This window comes from Thunnus albacares, chromosome 19 (assembly GCF_914725855.1).
Source record: "Thunnus albacares chromosome 19, fThuAlb1.1, whole genome shotgun sequence".
In the NCBI taxonomy this organism is placed as follows: domain Eukaryota; kingdom Metazoa; phylum Chordata; class Actinopteri; order Scombriformes; family Scombridae; genus Thunnus; species Thunnus albacares.
The window spans coordinates 2703227-2724167 of NC_058124.1; the positions used below are offsets into that span (position 1 = coordinate 2703227).

Genomic DNA, 20941 nt, shown 5'->3' on the forward strand with positions numbered 1-20941 from the left:
GAACAGTTATACTGTATTTTGCCATATGAAGTATCAGATTTGTGTCCTCAAAGAATAATCCTTGTACACTCTTACTGAAAAACATCTCACATAACAAAAAAAATCTGAATTGCGGCACTTACACCTGCACTGTGAATATAGTCTACTGCACTGTATATACTGTTGTTAAATATGTAGTCTATGGACCCTGACAATATATGAATCTTGTTATATTTCACTTTAGTTTATTAAAATCTGGGATTAAGTTGTGTTTTGTTGTATACGGTTTTTGTGGGTCAGTTTTTCTGTGAGAATTGTCCAACTAAACAGACTGTAATCTTAACCTGTTTATGGTATTTTCACTTTATGTTGTAGTTGCTTTGATGTTCCTTTCTCAAGCCTTACTGTATTTTACTGTAGTTCATGCTAACATATTAACCTCCAATATGATGAATGTTGTATGAAAAGAGACACACTTGACTGTAAAATATATTGTTTTATTGTTTAACACTGTAAAAGCACCAGAAGGAATAGTAAATTCAGAACATTGTAGTTCAACAACAAACTTTTTTCAATAAATAAAATATAATTTCTTAAAGATTGCCCATTTCAATAACTGTTTTCAAAAGTGCAACTCACGCGCAACACATATGACATTTGACTTTTTGAGTACATAAAGCTGGTGGTTATCAGTCCTGTTGATCCAATAATATCTGTTCCATGAGCTTTTCCATTTATACTGTATTAATTAGCACTTTTGTTATCTTAATTCTATGCACATTGTGATAGGATCTCAATATGTAGACATCTCCATCACCCAAACTATTTTGCAAAATTATATTTGGCAATCTTCAGTTACTTGCAATCTGCAGCCTCACAGCTAGCCACCACTAAATCTTAAACACTGGTCCTTTAAGAACTATAACTGTATGCACAAATATGTTGACAGTGTTGACATTTACTTTGTGAAGCAAAAAGGTGAAGCAGGTATCATAATATAATTTTTTATTCCTAAAATCCATTTCATTTATAAAATCTGTTCTTCACAATGCAACTTGTGGTTTTTTTTTTTTTTTTTTTTTAAATGTTTGCCATTTACACTGGAGTTTTACCCATAAAAGTTTGTAGCATCTTCATAAATTACAGATTAAATTAAATTAGATTACAGATTAGTAAACACTCACACCCCCAAACAACATGAACACAGTTTTCACAGATGAAATCAGAGCTAAATAAATTAAGCTTGGCTTTGAAACCTGTGGATATCCTCAACCTCTCCTCCAATTAGTGCAGACACAAACGCTTTACATAGATTTAGTTGTGGTATTAAATGCTATTTTTTCATCTGGATTAAATCTGTATTTGTATCCATATGGCCGCAGATGGTACGTCAGGTACTCCAAAGCATACTGCTGGACAGCATGTATGTAGTGAAAGGACACAACAAAATCTGAGCAGCAGCCTGGACCCTGGAGAAAGAGAAAGAAAAACACATTACTGTAAATTCTCAAACAGTGGCCAGGGCCTTTATTTACCTCAGAGGCTTTTATTAGAGACAGGCCTTTATTTCTAATCCCCTGTTCCCCAGTTTATAAACTCAACATGTCCTCCATGTTGAGTTGTTGTCTGTATAAATTCAGCATGATGTCCATTTCCACAGCATTCATTCCGTCAGTACAGCATGAGTCGTGTCAGGCTCTTCACTTTGCCTTTTTCCACTCGAATGATGTGAAGTTACCATGAATTAAACTCTACATTTCCTCCAAAACTTTCACATTAAAGACTTGCAGCTTTTCCTTTATCTTACTTTGTAGTTTATTTTTAATACTGACCAATAGTCTGAATTGGTCTGTATTGTGCTGCAATGACAGTTGAATTTCCTTGTGATCAAAGAAGTATTCATCCAATCTATCCCATGTGTAGTAGACTACAATAGTTCTACTTTGTTGCTGCATTACCCCATCAATGTTTTTTTTTCCCCTACGGTCTTTATTAGCACAGGTATTACTTGTTCTGCCATGATTTGAATACTCGCTTTCATGTGAGAATTGATGGTAATAGAGGTTAAAGGACGGGTTCACAATTTTTCCAAGTCTTAAAACAACACTCAGGGGCCCAAACACTGAAGCATGTTTTTCTTGCTGCAATTATTCCTCCTGTTTATACTGACCATTAGAAGATCCCTTCATAATGCCCTTACAATGTAAGTGATGGGGGACAAAAACCACAGTCCTCCTTCTGCATAAAAATGCATTTCAAAGTTTATCTGAAGCTAATATGAAGCTTCAGCATCCAAATGAGTCAAATCAAGTAGATGAAGCCTTGTGTAAGCTTCACATCAACTTTTAAATGCATTTCAAATGACACACTGTGGACTTTGGTCCCCATTTCCTAAGATAAAATTTTGTTCCAGAGGAAAATTTGCCTTGGACACACAATGCTGCTGCTCTACAGTACCATGTGCTGAAAGCACATTTGAAGCCAGTTTGAACAGAGGAATTATTACAGCCAGGAAAAAACTAAGTGTTCATATGACTGTTGTTTTAAGACAGACCTGAAAAACTGTGAACCTATGTTACTTCTTCAGGCTGTGCCGGACCAGGCCCCATAGGTTAAAGCCTGGCCACTTCATGCTCGCCAGCAAGCTCCCCTCCCAGGCCTGACTCCAGGAGGGTGCCCCAATCTCCCTCTTCCGGGCAAGGTTCCCACACGCCTGAGATGTTGCTTCACTGAGGTCATTCTTGGTCTACACACTCACCTGGAACCAATTTGCCTTGGGAGACCCTACCAGGGGCTATTGCCCCCAACAACACAACTCCCACAGTCACAGGGACACTCAAACCCCTCCACCATGATAAAGTGATGATTCTCAGAGGAGTAATAAATTGTCTTGGAGGGCAAAGTCTTTCAACTAGTTTATGAAGACATCACATTCACCAAGTGTTTTGGGGTGATGGGATGTCACTTGAGTCAGCGTTGTGGCTGAAGGCAAGTTTAAAATTAAAAAAAAAAAAAATCTGAACTGTACATTGTGAGTCTGATGAGGTTATAGGACTGCAATACTAAATCAGATGAGTAATTGATGTGAGTGCAGTATTGTTGGCCATACTGGGCTCCAGTAGGAATTGTGACTGCTTTTGCCATTAACAATCAACTCCTTGTTGGTTTGGTCTTCAGTCATGATGGCAACAAAACAGTTTGAACAACATCTAGTATCTTCTACATTTTTACCCCAAAGTTGGCCAACTTGCCCTCTAAGCCTGCTCTGAACTACATGCTCTTGGTGGTTTTAACAGGTTCCCCAGGACAATTGTCTTGTTTTTTTTTTTAGATCAAGTGTCATTGTGTGAATTAATGAAAGTAAAAAAAATGGATTTCTAATTGGTTCCTGGCATAAAGCACCCAATTGTCAGACAGGAACATGGATACTGGATGATTCTGCAAAACTCCAAATACCATTCAGTACCAGTGTTTATTGATGTCCAGTGTGCATGGACTATGAATTCAGGTTGAGGTAAGGGAAATCTTGTGAATATGGAAAATAAAAAAGCTCAAGGACTCACAGCCATGCTAGTAGCTCTGTAAAGCTGTACATAGGCATAGCTGTGCTTTGAGCTAAATGCTAAAGTCAGCATGCGCACAATGACAATGCTACCATGCTGATAAACAGGCATTATGTTTATCATGTATATCATTCTTTACATTGCAAGGCAGCTGCATTTGCGAGATCACATCATCACAAGATCACGTGAGAATCCATCTTGTCAGGCTTCAAGTTATGCACTTGTGTCCGAACCAATTAGCGTTGCGAATCCAGCTGCCTCACAACGTAAGACGGTGATAGACGGTGACAGAGAGATGGTTCATCCACTCACCTGACAAGTATATTTTGAAAGTGCCTGCCCTTTTCCAAACAGTTTATATGGATAACATCTCAGATAGTTCTGTGTAACAAACCATCTGGCGCATCAGGTTACATCATTCTAGTTTAACATGCCAAAATGTACTAATCAGCACCAAACACAAAGTACAGCTGGGGCTGATGGGAATGTCCGTTTTGAAGGTATTTCGTTATAAATCAGTTGGACAAATTAATATTTTGACCTGAGGATGGTGCTAAATGAAAAGTCAGGAGATCACAGAAAAGATGTCAGTTCAAGCTGTGGAGGACATGAATGTGTGTACCAGATTTCACAGCAATCCATCCAATAGTTGACACATTTCACTAAAAATTACAAATGTCAATTGTGGTGGCACTAGAGGAAAAATCATAGAATCACCAATGTCAGTAGGATTCATATTCTGGGGAACATGAATGTCTATACAAAATAAGGCAAACATTTGTTCCAGGTCTATGATGGTCAGAATGCAAAGTCAAGCCTCCAGCAAGAAAAGCTGGACAAGCTACAGATCCATATACCACCATGAACTCATCTTTACTTTCCACCTCTACATAAAAGACACAGCATGTCCTGCATTGGCACTGGAAGTAGGCTAAATCATCATTTGCGGAAATGTCCAAGATGAACAGAATTCCAAGGGACACTAGGCTTCTTACTGACATCTTGAGACACTGAGCTTATTTCATGGAATTTGATTGGGCATGGGTTAAATCCAGATTCTCAGTAGGAATTTGTGTATCGTGTTCTTACCTCTACTGGAGTGTAGTGCTCGTAAAGCAGAAACCAAGGTCGTGGTCTTGGCAACTGTCTGACCAAGTAATAATCTGGAGGGTAAGGATGAAATGTTTGTCTCCCTTTAACATCTCTGGAGTCTGCTGGTTCCACTTTCATTGTCTCCATACATTTCCCCAGAGCCATGTCCTCAATGTCAGAGAAGTGGGTGCATTCTCCGGTGTCAAACCCTTTGATAAATCTTCTTAGTGCTTCCTTACTGAGAACATAACCTGCTCCTCCACTCATGTAGCCTTGACTGATAAAAGGGGTATACCTTCTGCCCAGGTACAAAGGCTTCTCTGTATCATATTTGGACAAGGTGTAGCGAAGATTCTCTATGACCACAAACGTGTCATCATCTGCCTTTAGGAACCAGTCTGCTTCATCCAAGTGGTGCTGGTAGATGTACTGAAAGGCTCGGATGGTCTTCCAGTAAAGGTTTTCCCTTCCCTCACTCACGTTCAACTCCACAGTGGGGAAGTCAGTCTTGACTGAGCTCATATACAGCACTACGTTGCAGCGCTTGGCCCATGTTTCCTTGATGTGCTTGGTGCGCGATTCCAAGTTCTTGGGCCCCGTCATGATCCAACACAAGATCCGAACTGTCGCAGAGGAATTAGCTGAGGAGCTGTTGTTCTCACCTGGAGGTGTCACAAACACAAAATATCAGAAATTTGTTGAATGGATATTTAAAGACCTTAATCTGCAACACCCACACCTAACACATCAGAAAAGCCCTATGCTGTGTCTGAAATCACGCTGTACAGTGCACTACATGTACTAGCCATCATTTTATTTGAGTGTCTGAATCCTGAGTGTAAATTAATGCTCTATATAGTACCCTCACGAATTTCCCATAATGAAATGAAAAAGGTGTGTACAATACTTGCTCATAACAATCCCAGGGCCATATGTCACTTTTCATAGATGCTGAAATTGCAGTCATGCAATTGTTACACCTGTCAGTGTTGACACAAAATGATTCATACATTTCAGATTTTTTTGCTCACTATAGAGTAAACTATGTGTCTATTATATGGACTTATTCAACTTAACTACTTTGTTCTTTGTAAATGGCATTTTGGACCATCTTCAATCTGGTTTACAGTCACACTGCACCCAGACTCCTCTGATAGAGGTGTAAGCCAATAAATAGGTAAAACATCAGGGCTGGTGCAGCCTTACTGTTGATGATGAAACATTTGATCTGGCACAGTCATGAGGTAGTCCAGCTAGTTCATCTTGTCTAAAAAAGAAGGGGGGGCGCATGGTGTTGGTATAATTATCTCTACTGCACCTTCCTTGTTAAAATATGGACTGTTTATTACTGCACTGAAACTGTATGATAGCTAATTGTGTATCTTTTGTCTTTTATTTTATTTTATTCTACTTTGATTTTCCTCTTCATTGTGTTTGGAAATATTTTAATGCATCCCTGTGGCCTTAGGTGAATTGACCTCTGTGAAAGTAAATTTGCTTCTCTTCTGTTTAGTGTTTGGCAAGTTTATAAAGCATTAAAAAAAATTAATTAAAAACATTATTGTTTGACTGCACACCAGCAGCTGTCAAGTTTTGTCAGCTGACAAAAAAGGTTTTGGCCCACCATTAAATTCCATTTTAGTTTCATGCAACCTGAAAATCACTCTCACACATACACACACACCTCCTTTGTTTGCTGCATTTACATATCAGCACTGACTGGATTAAAGACAGTTCAAACTCTTAGTCAAAGACTACTTATATTCACCGGGGGGCGAAACGGCAATATTTCACGGCAACTCATTGAGATCCAATAAATATATAGTACGTCCACATTTGACATCTCCAAATGAAATATGCCCATTTAAACTAGGCTATATAAACGGAATATGTAGCCTTGATTTTGCTTTGACAATTTAACGTGAAATTTATACAACATTTGAGCTTACTATGTAGCTGTTTTAATGTTCGTTTTTTTGGAAATTCTTTTTTAACGGGCAGCGCCGACAAAAATTAATACTTAGGAAAAAAGCCGTCATCTTCTTCTACAAACTTCTACCTAATTTGAAAAATGAATAAAACATTAAACATTAAATAGCCCTACCTGGGTGTGAATGCTGTAAACCGCGTTTGCCTCCATGTCTGGCGTCTCTCAAAAAAGGTCCTGTGGAAAGGTTCGAGTCCAGCACACAGCGAAGGGAGAGGAATCCCATTATCAGCCCAGTGGTGAAGATTACATTAGAAGTAATATTCCGCATCCTCTTGATTAATCTGAGTACATGAGTAATTACAGTTGAATACGGCTGTACCTCAGCAATCCGCTTTACAGTATGAGAACAATGATCATTTGGACAGATTCCAGAAGTTAAGAGGAAGTTGAACTGACAACGTCACAATAAAACCATGAACTGCTGAAGAACAATGAATAAATAAGCTAATGTCCAGTTACTTTACTCCGACATGAATGAGCCCAAAGCTGCAGTTTTCTTTCTGTTCACCCTCCAGAAGGCGAGGAGGCGCACACAGGTTCACACAGTCAGTCCCTGACACACAGGTGTTTCCAGTTTAACACTGATTAGACAGCTCTAGGTTTACGTTAGGCGGAGCTAGGATAACTACGTCATCAACTTGACGTCATCAAACCATGCATAAAGCGAAGAACAAACCCTTGTGTTAGGGAGGGAAGAGGTGTTCCTTAAAACATACATGGGGAGTGTGTAAAATGATATCCTTGGACCTAAAGGACAGATTCACAATTTTGAAGTCTGTCTTAAAACTACAGTCAGGAGCCCAAATGAACATTGAAATTGTTTTTTTTTTTTTTTTTTGCCGTAATCATTCCTCCTGTTCATACTGACCATTGGAACATCCCTTCATGATGCACTTATGTATTTTATTTTATTGTATTTTAAAAGCTACATAAAACTCAACAGTAAAGTACATATTAAACTACACAAGACTCAACAATGCATATACACACATGACAACACAAAACTCAAACATACCGTAAAAGTTTCATAAAACAAGCACCAGATCACTCAGGACTACATGATTGATCTCTCTTTAAAAACTGTGCGCAACTGAAATTTGATGTTTTTTTTTTTCTTTTTGCCCATGTCCCCTTAGGGGCTCCTGTGGGGACATTTTTACCTGTTCAGACATTATCAGTATAGCACTGATCAAGTTGTATAATCATTTACTTTGGCAATGAATCCGTTATTTTATATAATTTGTAAAATCATTATTCTTCTATTCCAGTCTTTCAGTCTTACTGAATGGACAAATGTTAGATGTGCCTCAGAATACACTGACATTTGGAACTGGATGACACAGGCATGTATTTGATGTCTTCTCCCATAAACATATTGGCCACTGAGGAATGCATAACATCATTAGTTTGTGGATGAAACGGAGAAGTACAGAGTGTGGGAATGGAATAAGGGAGAACAGGATGGTGGTGTGATCAAGGTTGGGAACAATTATATTTGCATGAAGTATAGATAGGCAGTGATGGGAGTGGGTTAATGTTTGACTCAACAACTGGAGCGATAGAAGTTAATGAATGTGCTTTAATGATACTTTTTCAGTTGCTCCATGGACCGCCTCGGTTTACATGTACTCTGATTTACAGTAAACCTATTTCTACATCAAACTCATTGAGAATGATGTGTTTGCTTTTATGAGAAATTGAGCAGTGTGGTGAGGACCTGAAGACATCTAGTTAGCTGAAGGTTTTCTCCCACACTCTGTACATTGAAAGCACATTTGAAGGGGACCTTTCAAAAGCTAGTGTGAACAAGAGAAATGATTACAGTGAAGAAAACCGCTTTCACTGTTCATATGGACACTTGACTGTTGTTTTAAGACAGATTTGGAAAACGTTGAACCCATCCTTTAAGCTGGCAGGAGTTAAGTGATCATTCAATTTGCATTTTCAAAGAATACTGTCCCACTGTACAGCTTGCAATTACACCTGGATGAGATCTGATCGCAATGTGATTTTTACGATGTGGTCTTGCCAGTCTGATCATATTAACAGGTGTTCATGTTCGTTATCCAGATAGTTTATACAGATCACATGTTAATGGCAGGCGTAAACAGTTTCTAAGTGGCAGTAGACGTTTACAAATAGAAAGAGCAGGGATGGCAAACAGCAACAGGTGGGTGGGTAGGATTTAGGGGTTTGACTCCAGTGTTCTACCAGGACACCCCAAACTGCAAAGGTATTTTAAATGTGGATCAAAAGTGACTCAGCCTTTTTTCAATTTGTCATTCACACAATAACTAGGTCAGAGGATATTCTAAATATATGATAGTTGTTAAAATAGTGTGATAGTTTGCTTTATGCTGCTTTCCACATGCTTACCTGAATACTACAATTAGTGTTTAATGTGCTATGTACTGTACTGTCTGTTAAAGTCCAGTGTGTAGAATTTAGTGGCATCTAGTGCTAGAAATTGAATATATTCATGTTTTAATTAGTGTATAATCCCATGAAAATAAGAATCATTGTGTTTTCATTAACCTTAGAATGAGCCCTTTATATCTACATAGAGCCCACCATGTTGCACCACCATGTTCCTACAGTAGCCCAGAATGAACAAACCAAACACTGGCTCTACAGAGGGCCTTTCATGAGTTTCGTGGCCACCATAAGTTCTCCTGTACACTTGAAGGGGGGGAGGGATGGGTTATCAGTTGGTTGCTATCTGCAGCCTCACAGCTAGCTGCCGCTAAATCCTACACACTGGTCCTTGAGGTACTGTAACTGTATGCACGGATATGTGACAGTCATTTACTTTGGGAGACCTGTATATGAGAAACCGTCTCTTTGTCTGCAGATGAAGCAGGTATCATCATATAATTTTTTATTCCTAAAATTCATTTCATTTGTAAAGTCTGTTCTTCACAACGCAACTTGCGTTATATATATTTTTTTTAATGTTGTTTGCCATTTGGATCAGTTAGCCTGTTCTGTAAATCGCTTAAAGATACCCCTTCATATAAATACACTGGAGTTTTCTCCAATTTTACCCATAAATGTTTGTAGCATCTTCATAAATTACAAAAATAAGGAAACCAGATTGAGGGTCTGCACCATCTTAAAATTTGTTTCTTTTCTTATTACACACAATGAGACAGATTAGTAAACACTCACACCCCCAAACAACATGAACACAGTTTTCACAGTTGAAATCAGACCTTGGCAAGAATACCTGAACAGGCGGAGGGTGTTGCCAGGTCTTTACCCGTGAAAAGCCTTACAAAGATTTTTATATAAAGATTAAATATAATATTGTAAATAAGTTAAGCTTGGCTTTGAAACCTGTGGATACCCTCGACCTCTCCTCCAATTAATGCAGAGGTTGTAGTGCAGACACAAACACTTTACATAGATTTAGTTGTGGTATTAAATGCTATTTTTTCATCTGGATCAAATCTATATTTGTATCCATATGGCCGCAGATGGTACGTCAGGTACTCCAAAGCATATAGCTGGACAGCATATATGTAGTGAAAGGACACAACAAAATCTGAGCAGCAGTCTGGACCCTGGAGAAAGAGAAAGAAAAACACATTACTGTAAATTCTCAAACAGCGGCCAGGGCCTTTATTTACCTCAGAGGCTTTTATTAGAGACAGGCCTTTATTTCTAATCCCCTGTTCCCCAGTTTATAAACTCAACATGTCCTCCATGTTGGCTTGTTGTCTGTATAAATTCAGCATGATGTCCATTTCCACAGCATTCATTCCATCAGTACAGCATGAGTTGTGTCAGGCTCTTCACTTTGCTTTTTTTAACCCGCATGATGTGAAGTTACCATGAATTAAATTCTACATTTCCTCCACAACTTTCACATTCAAGTCTTGCAGCCTTCCCTTTAGAGGTTATATAGGTATAGCTTTTCCATTTGACCATTTGTCTTTAATCTTATTCTGTAGTTTATTTTTACTACTGACCGATAGTCTGAATTGGTCTGTATTGTGCTACAATGACATTTGAATTTCCTTGTGATCAAAGTAGTGTTTATCTCGTTATCCATCTACAACAGTTCCTGTAAGTACAGATGTGGCTGAAATTATTGGTACCCTTGCATTTTATTAAAATAATGCACCATCTGCCCTGAACAGTGTTGAAATTAAAATATATTTTATTATCAATGCATCTCTATGTTTGGTTTGCAGTGGAACAAAACAAAAAGTTGTGAAAATAACTGAATTCATTCTACAAAGACATTCTAAAATAGCCTGGACAAAATTATTGGTACCCTTTAGAAGTTGTAAGAAATAATTTATGTATAGTGATACTTGAAGCAGATTGCCGTTTAATTAGTATCACAGGTATTTTCAATCTTATAATCACTCATGCAGCCAGTTTAAAAGGAGAAAATTACTCTTTCTGTGGTTTTGTGCCACTATGTGTATCACATTGAACATGGAAAACAGTAGGAAAACTAGAGAGTGGTCTGAAGACATTAGAATGGTCAACATAAAGGTTACAAGTAGGGGTGAGCAGATCAAACCCAAAATATTGATACTACAGAAACTACATTTTGTTTTTGAGGATCGATTCTAGTGTCAATAGGATCGATGTTTCAGAACTCTTCTTTGTTGCACCGATTTCATTAAAGAGTAGAACTGTCAGTGCAATGTTCTGTTGTTGTGAACAGTGAACATATCTTAGTGTATGCTCTCTTTGCCTCTCCACTGCCATTGTCATGTCATGTGTGCACTCAAACAATGAAGCTACGCGGTGCGCACCCTGACTAATGGCACCAATCTGACACATGAATGCAGTGATGGCTGAATGTAAGAGGAGCATCGTGTGGAGCTATATGACAGCTGTCAATGAATACAAACACATGACAAACCATGAGAAAGAGAACTCAAGCTGCAACAGAAAAGAAGAGAGGAGGAGGGAAATGACTCAGACAGACCCCCGACTCTTTTCAGAGAGCAAGGAATATCCAGGTATAGAGTACATAGTACTGAAATTAATACTTTAGTCAAATCGGATCTTCAGCGTTGGTTAATGTTACATTTTCAAACTAATTGGTCATCATTAGTTGTTACTTTAGCAGATTGGTTAAATATAGACTATATTTAGACATTCAAATAATATATTCAGCCCATTGAAACTTGTTATCTAAATTAATTATTTTAATGGAATTGAAAAAACTATACCACATGCTTCAGTTGGGAATCAAACATTGGTCTCACAGGTGGCAATGATTGCTCACCTTTGGCAAATCATTTAGTTCTCATGAAATGTATTCAGATTTAGCCTATTGATGATGCAGTTACCTCATAAATCATAACACTGCTCTCCCCTACATGAAAGTACATAAACCGCTTTTAATAATCATAAGTATCAGTGATTCTGGCCCCATAATTGGTATCGGATCAAAACCGAATTTTGCGGGTATCGTCCACCCCTAGTTACAAGACCATCTCCAAAGAGCTTGATGTTCCTGTGACCACTGTTGCCAATATTATTAAGAAGTTTAAGGCTCATGAAACTGTAGCCAACATCTCTGGATGTGGTCACAAGAGGAAAATTGACCTGAGATTGAACAGAGGGATTGCTCGAATGGTTGTGAAAGAACCAAGGAAAACTTCAATACAGATCCAAGCGGATCTTCAAGTTCAAGGTACAATAGTTTCAAGTCGCACCATCTGTTGCTCAGGAAGACCCCACTTCTAAGAGGGAGACACAAAAAAGCCAAACAGGACTTTGCCAAAATGCATGTTGACAAGCCACAGTCCTTCTGGGAGAATGTGCTTTGGACTGATGAAACAAAATAGGAGCTTTTTGGTAAATCGCACCAACCCTATATTTACAGAAGAAAAAAATGAAGCCTTCAAAGAAAAGAACACCATGCCTGTGAAACATGGAGGAAGCTCAGTGATCTTTTGGGGTTGCTTTGCTGCCTCAGGCACTAGGGGCCTTGAATCTGTGCAGGGCACAATGAAATCAGAAGACTATCAAGGCATTTTGGAGTGAAATATACAGCCCAGTGTCAGAAAGCTGTGTCTTAGTTGCAGGTCCTGGGTCTTCCAGCAGGATAATGACCCCAAACATACATCAAAAAGCACCAAAGAGTGGATGAGAAGAAAACGTTGGACTGTTCTGAAGTGGCCTGCTATGAGTCCTGATTAGAATCCCATTGAACACCTATGGAAAGAGCTGAAACTTGCAGTTGTGAGATGGCATCCATCAAACCTGAGAGAACTCGAGCAGTTTGCTCAAGAAGAGTGGACCGAACTACCAATGGAGAAGTTTAGAAACCTTATTCACAGTTACAGAAAGTGCTTGATTGCAGTTATTGCCTCCAAAGACTGTGCTACAAAATATTAAGTTAAGGGTACCAATATTTTTACCAATTTCATTTGTTTTATTGTATTAAATAAAATAAGTTGTAAATGAAAAGCAAAGTTTTAGTTATATTTAATGTGAAATAAAGAATGATAAATACCATATACTTCTGTCAGTTTCAACTTAATACAGAGATTTTTTTTTTTTTTTTTTTAAAAAGGTGGAAGGGTACCAATATTTTTGGCCACATCTGTGGGATCAATTCATAGTTGGTCTTTTCATGAGATCTGCTGACTAAAGTGAAATAAAATATTGCCAGACTTGTCCTTAACACACCCAACCAAATGGATTTTCCCACAACCTCGCAACAAAAATTTTGTCCTTATTTAGTGCTTATTACTAATCTATAAAAAATAAATGATTTTTTAACTATGAAGTTTCAACAAATGCCTTTATTAATAGAGTATGCTTTACTAAAATATCTTTATATGCTTGTGTAAGGTTGCCATTTTAACATGTTAACTAATAAGTAATTATGTGTTCTTCTCTTATAAGACAGAACTGTCATCATGAGTAAAACAAATTAATACTGTTCTGGTGAGCTCCCTTTTTAAATTAAAGGGATGATCACCACTCATCATTAGGGTGCCACTCTCAATGCTTGGATATCAATGTTGCCTCATGTTTCTGGACACCAAAACCGGGTACCTGCCATATGTTAGAGTTCCTGTTTTATAGCCAGACTGGAACACTGGCTGTTCTGTAAATATAGACATTATGTCCCATGTAATAAATTGTCATAAAGGGCAAAGTCTTTCAACTGGTTTGTGAAGACTATCATGTTCACCAGTGGTGGAAGAAGTATTCAGATCCTTTACTTAAGTAAAAAAGTACCAATACAGCAGTGTAAATATACTCCATTACAAGTAAAAGTCCTGCATGAAAAAATCTACTTGAGTAAAAGTACATAAGTATTAGCAGCAAAATGTACTTAAAGTATTAAAGTAGAGATACTTTTTTCATCCCTCTGACAGATATATTATTATATACTGTAAGACATCATTAGATTATTAATACTGATGCATCAATGTGTAAGCAGCATTTAACTGTTAATATATTTATACTACTTTATATATAATTAGCTAGTTTAGTCCAGTGGTTCCCAAACTAGGGGTCAGGCGCCTCCAAAGGGTCTCCAGATAAATCTCAGGGGTCGTGAGATGATTAATGGGAGAGGAAAGAAGAAAAAACAAAGTTCTGATACACAAACCTGTTCTCTAATCTTTGATTTTTGGTGAAATATTTGATCATTTCATCAGGAATGTCCATTTTGAGGGTATTTGGTCATAAATCAAGTGGACAAATAAACATTTTGACCTGAGGATGGTGCGAAATGAAAAATCAGGAGATCACGGAAAATATGTCAGTTCAAGCTGTGGAGGACATGAATGTGTGTACGAGATTTCACAACAACCCATGCAATAGTTTTCACTAAAAAACATTTCACTAAAAATTACAAATGTCAACCTTGTGGTGGCACTAGAGGAATAATCATGGAATTTATAATGTCAGTGGGATTCATATTCTGGGGAACATGAATGTCTGTACAAAATTGTTAGTCCATCTATTAGAGCCATGTTGCTAGAATGGCTAAATAAAATAAGGCAAACATTTGTTCCAGGTCTATGGTGGTCAGAATGCATATTAAAGTCTCCAGCAAGAAAAGCTGGACAAGCTATAGATCCATACACTGCCCTGAACTCCACATCTTTACTTTCCATCTCCACATAAAAGACACAGTATGTCCTACATTGGCACTGGAGGTAGGCTAAATCATCATTTGTGGAAATGTCCACGATGAAATGAATTTCTTTGGGCATGGGTTAAATCCAGATTCTCAGTAAGAATTTGTGTATTGTGTTCTTACCTCTGCTGGAGTGTAGTGCTCATAAAGCAGAAACCAAGGTCGTGGCCTTGGGAACTGTCTGGCTAGGTAACGGTTTGGAGGGAAAGGGTGAAATGTTTGTCTCCCTTTAACATCTCTGGAGTCTGCTGGTTCCACTTTCATTGTCTCCATACATTTCCCCAGAGCCATGTCCTCAATGTCAGAGAAATGGGTGCATTCTCCGGTGTCAAACCCTTTGATAAATCTTCTTAGTGCTTCCTTACTGAGAACGTAACCTGCTCCTCCACTCATGTAGCCTTGACTGATAAAAGGGGCAAACCTTCTGCCCAGGTACAAAGGCTTCTCTGTATCATATTTGGACAAGATGTATCGAAGATTCTCTATGACCACAAACGTGTCATCGTCTGCCTTTAGGAACCAGTCTGCTTCATCCAGGTGGTGCTGGTAGATGTACTGAAAGGCTCGGATGGTCTTCCAGTAAAGGTTGTCCCTTCCCTCACTCACATTTAACTCCACAGTGGGGAAGTCAGTCTTGACTGAGCTCATGTACAGCACTACGTTGCAGCGCTTGGCCCATGTTTCCTTGATGTGCTTGGTGCGGGATTCCATGTTCATGGGCGCCGTCATGATCCAACACAAGATCCGAATCGTCTTAGAGGAACTAGCTCCAGTGCTGTTCTCACCTGAAGGTGTCACAAACATAAAATATCACAATATGTTGCATGGATATTTTAGACCTAAATCTGCAACACACAAGACATCAGGAAAGCCCTATACTGTGTCTGAAATCACTATTCACTACACTAGCTCTAGTATAGAGCACTATATGTACTGTCTACCATTGTATTTGGGTGTCTGAATCATAGATAGAAACACAAGATGATGTGTGTCAATGATTCCATTCTGGGATGGAACCATATGACAGCCTTCTCATCTGGGCCCAGTTTTAAATGTGCTGTAATTGGAACCTATGGTGAAAGACACTTATGTTGTCTTTATAATCCTTGTATTTTTCTACCAATACACCAATACTGTTTTCCATTCAAAGTAATGAGCATAAGACAACTGTGTCTGTCTACAGTGAACCAAAAAAACAAAACAAACAAAGATTCTGGTAGAATTTTGATTATTATAGCTCTAACAGAACAAGCTTTCATGCTTTCATTCATGAAGATACTCATAATTGTGCATTTATATTGCAGACAATGATTTGATTTTTCAATTTTTCCTTAACTTATTATGCAAGAACTGTCTTTGGTATTCTGAATGGCTTATATACTACATTAAGCAATATCTTATGTAGAAATCCTAAATAAATTCAGTATTATGGCCTATTTGGGCAGGAAATTACAATCAGAAACACAGGACAGAAACAGACCTATCAATTAATATAATAATTTGTACATAAGATATATTTCTCTCTCAGACACAGCTCAAAATTGTAACTGTTTGTTTAAAGCATTTAAAGCATAAAGCATTTGACAGCATATCTCTGCCAAAATCCATGAGTACAAATGAGATCAACATGCACAGATGTAGAGGAGCCACACATGCAATTTAAACAGCCGTGCACGCATTTTATTTTTGCGGGTGCCTCCACAGCACTTACGAGGAATATCTTATCAAACCACATAGACCAGTTCTATATGGAAAGGTCCCTGAGATTACTTCTGTTGTGATATGTCTCTATATATCAATAAAACTGACTTGACTATATGCAAAATCTACATTACACTAAATTACACAGAGCAATGTACTTGAATGTGTTTGTCTGAGCTCTGTCTTTTGTTTCTTCCATCATTGACATTAATTTGATAACACTAGTATTTTGTCTTTTTTTAACTTAGATCTTGTAGTTATTTTTACATTGTTTATTTTGGTAAAACTGTTTGGTTCATGTTCATGATGTAATTCTTTGGCCCTGAAAGTTATAAAAGTAGTGTTAAAAAAAAGTATACCAACTTTCAGTGTCTGCTTATTCATTCTGAAAAAAATACAAGTCATTGCCTACATTATCACAACTATACAGAATAGGATAAAGTGTACCTCACTAGCACTAAGGGAACTAATAGAAAAAATTTCAACTGCAATAGACAAAGAACACACAGTGGGAGTATTTGTAGATCTCAAAAAAGCCTTTAATACTATTGATTATGGTTTACTTATGAAGAAGCTAGAAAGATGTGGTATTAGAGGAGGGATAATATACTCCTGGTTAAGAAGCTACCTTAAAAACAAATATAAGTATGTTCAAGTAAATAATTTTGATTCAGAACTTATGAAGGTCACCTGTGGGGTACCGCAAGGCTCAGTGCTGGGTCCCAAGCTCTTTGTATTCTATATAAATTATATGTGTAAGGTGTCAAAATTGTTACATTTTGTTATATTTGATGATGACACAAATATATTGTGTTCAAAGAAAAACTTGAAGCAACTTTTGGATACAGTTGAAGGGGACCTGGAAACAGAAGTGGTTTGATACTAATTGTCATCGAATCAAAGTAAAACAAAATTCATTGTGTTTGTAAATCGAAAAATCAATTCTGAAGTAACGCTTATGATTAATCATGACAGACTGAATGAAAACAAATTCTTGGGAGTGACAATAGACCATAAACTTTACATTATGTACACGTTAGTGTCAAGCCATCTCCCTGTCAATAATAAAAAAACTTGGCTTCATTGACCATTGAGGGGTACTTACAAATGCGGCTTTTGCAACAATTTTACTAATATAAAGGAATGTAAGCAATTCAGTGATTTTAACACTTTTACAGTGTATGACATTTATCTAATTTGGATTACCCTATGGCTAAGCACTTTTATAATGTACATAACAGTAATCCAGACAGTCTTATGGTTGAAGGCCTAGAAACCATCAAAAAGAGCTTTGGGGTGGTGATCGACTAAAATTATTATTGCAGAGAGAAACTTTTTATATATACCAAGAGGCAAGCTACAGAATTCCCAGAACTAAATGAAGGGACTGATTTCAGTCTTTTTTGTAGTTGTTTTGGTACCTATGCTGCTGTAGATGGGTATATATTGTTATTGATTTTCTTTTATTTTCTTCTAATTTTCTCTTATTATCCTTTTCTTCCTTCTACACATTTTGTGGAACCATCTAATGGTCATACTTTGTATTTGTCACCTGTGAGTTCACTGGCTTTCTGTTCAGTTGTTTGCAATTATCTTGTATCTACAAAAGAGGAAATTGTGTGGCCACACCCTGAAGACGGCTGTTTGTTCCACTACACCTGGGTTGTAACCCAGCTCTATTTTAACATGCACAAGCATTGTCCATATTTTTATGAATTTCACCATGAAATAGCCATCTGAATAAAGGCTTTTAAACTTTTTACCAGAAGAGTGCCTTGGACCTTTCTTCATTTTTGAACTTTTGTGTTCTCTACCAAAGAGCACCTTAAGTACACTTGTTTGAACTTCTCAGCATTCTGGACCTTTTCTTTCTGAAGACCATAAACTCTGATGGAAACCTCACATTAATCATATAATCTAAATCAGTTGCAATACTGCACAAAACTAAGGATATCTTGAATCACAACTAACCATTTATTCTACACTGCTCATTCATAATTCCATAAATTACATACTGTGTGGAAAAGCCATAAGAATTCTCAATAAGACTGATTATAATGGCCCAACCAACACATTTATGAAATCATATGCCTTAAAATTTATGGACCTAGTAGACTTTAAATCTCTTTAATGTTTATAGCAAAAGACAGAACACTTCCTTACTGTATTCAAGGGGAGGAGAACAGGTTTCCATCATTAACTGTATATAAAACATAAATGTCATGACGGCTCCCCAAAAGTGAAGCCAAACATCTCGACCGCCCCCTGGTGGCTTACAGCAGTATAGGTCATAAATCGCGGTCCTATGGATTCTGCGCACGCTCAAGCATGGTTTTCTCCCATAGCCTGTATGTTTTTTCCACGCAGGCTACAATATGGCTCACGTGAGCAGAGATATTCTGCACGCGAGTGCTGTGAAAGCGCTATTTTCACATATCAATAATATTTAACTACTTTATGTATGGTGTGCATTTTAAAGCCTAGTCATATTTTATCTCAACTACACCAATTTCTCTGCAAACCTATCTCAATTCTTCATTATACACAATATAGACTACTGTAGGCCTATTATTATTATTATTAACAATCTCCAGTGCAATGCGTCACATCTTAGATGCTAAAATTAGACTCCTGCAACTCTGACACCTGTCAGTGATGGCACTAAATGATGATTCATACATGTATTTTTTTCTCTCTATTTAGCTATAAATCAACACTGACCCTGGGTACATGCCAATTCACTTGTGTGCACGTTTCCCTCACTTCTTTGTCTCCTACTAAAGACACGTGGAGCATAGCAAAGAGAAGTGTTTTAAACTGTATTCATGGTTTGCATCTGCATGAATAGATATTTTCCTTGGAAATTGTTCAACAATTTAAATTATGATAAAAATGTCTTTTAACATGTAAAAACATCTTTATGATTTTTACATCTTTGTCACAGTTACCATGGTAACTGACCCCGAGTTTAAGTTACCTCTCTTTCTGGAGCTAAAAACCCAGAGTTTCGCTCATCTCAGGGTTAAGAAACTCAATTTCCACAAAATTCGCTTTCTGGAATACAATACATACATTGTAGGCTATTTAAACTTATGCAATAAGTTTTATCTAATTGCGGTTCCTGCTTGCAAAATGGAAGTTGACAGTGATCTAATTTGGATGAATGATCTGAATATTGTAGAACATCGTGGTAGGAGAAATAAATGTCTGTAGCTTTTCATACAAAATATGATCGATGGCAGATTAATCACAAATTAATCTGGGTGTATTTTACACTACCTCCAGCTCGTTCTACTGCGTTCCAGCCGACTATGAGATACACGTAACGTTATGTTTCACTTTTACAGTGTATTAAACGGTCCTCAAATCCACTTGACATCAGATTAATCACGACATATAACAAGAACGATTTATTGACGTTTGCCATGTTTTGAGCAGGCATCCACACAGTCACCTACTTGTCATTCCTAGTCCTCTCCTCCAGCGTCCTGAGATCGCCATAGCAACCACAGCCTCACGCACGTGGATATCACCAGTTAATTCAACACCAGTTAAACTGTAACACCGGCAATATTTCACCGCAACTAATAGAGATCCATCGAGTATGTCCACTTGTGACATCTCCAAATGAAATACGCCCATTTAAACTAGGCTATGTCAACGCAATATGTAGCCTAGATTTTGCTTTGACAATTTAACATGTGAAATTTATACAACATTTGAGCTTACTATGTAGCTGTTTTCATGTTCCTTTTTTTGGAAATTCTTTTTTAACGGGCAGCGCCGACACAAATTACTACTTTAAAAAAAACCATCTACTTCTTCTATAAACTTCTACCTAATTTGAAAAATGAATAAAGCATTAAATAGCCCTACCTGGGTGTGCATGCTGTAAACCGCGTTTGCCTCCATGTCTGGCGTCCCTAAAAAAAAGTCCTGTGGAAAGGTTCGAGTCCAGCATACAGCGAAGGGAGAGGAATCCCATTATCAGCCCAGTGGTGAAGATTACATTAGACTTAATATTCCGCATCCTCTTGATTAATCTGTCAGGTACATGAGTAATTAGACATTTGAATACGGGTGTACTTCAGCAATCTGCTCTAAAGTATGAGAACAAAGCTTTAACTGGTCATTTGGACAGATTCCAGAAGTTAGGATGAAGTTAAACTGATAACATTACAACAAAATCATAAACTTTCAGCAGTTTATGATTTTGTTGTACCAGTGAATAAAAAAGCAAATGTCCAATTACTTTACTCCGACAGGAATGAGCACAAAGCTGCAATTTTCTTTCTGTTTTTCCTCCAGAAGACAACAGAAGCAGCGCACACACAGGTTCACACAGTCAGTCCCTGCTCTCACACACAGGTGTTTCCACTAATAATTAGACCCGCTCCAGATTTACGTTACGACCTGACGTCATCACACTATGCCATGAAGGCAATAATCATCAAGATTTAATCTATGACTTGTTGTTTACTAATT

At 37.7% G+C, this 20941-nt stretch overlaps 2 protein-coding genes across 4 annotated transcripts; both read right to left on the minus strand.

The window, feature by feature from the left end:
• Nucleotides 1–455: 455 nt before the first annotated feature.
• LOC122969608 (glycoprotein-N-acetylgalactosamine 3-beta-galactosyltransferase 1-like) lies at nt 456–20785 on the minus strand. Of its 3 annotated transcripts, none has more exons than XM_044335459.1 (4): nt 20709–20785; nt 6739–6905; nt 4632–5296; nt 456–1448 (listed from the first exon to the last, which is right to left on the minus strand). In XM_044335459.1, exons 2-4 carry the CDS (start codon nt 6890–6892, stop codon nt 1284–1286), a joined length of 984 nt encoding a protein of 327 aa, XP_044191394.1. In that variant the 5' UTR covers nt 6893–6905; nt 20709–20785; the 3' UTR covers nt 456–1283. The 3 variants fall into 3 exon arrangements, with proteins under 3 accessions (XP_044191394.1, XP_044191395.1, XP_044191397.1); XM_044335460.1 differs by lacking the exon at nt 20709–20785 and adding an exon at nt 7084–7195; XM_044335462.1 differs by lacking the exon at nt 20709–20785 and adding an exon at nt 6944–7193 and having other exon boundaries at nt 6739–6798.
• On the minus strand, nt 9719–20828 carry LOC122969609 (glycoprotein-N-acetylgalactosamine 3-beta-galactosyltransferase 1-like). Its single transcript, XM_044335463.1, has 4 exons — nt 20709–20828; nt 20333–20499; nt 14879–15540; nt 9719–10187 (listed from the first exon to the last, which is right to left on the minus strand). The coding sequence occupies exons 2-4, from the start codon at nt 20484–20486 to the stop codon at nt 10023–10025; spliced, it is 981 nt and encodes a 326-aa protein (XP_044191398.1). The 5' UTR covers nt 20487–20499; nt 20709–20828; the 3' UTR covers nt 9719–10022.
• Nucleotides 20829–20941: the final 113 nt, after the last annotated feature.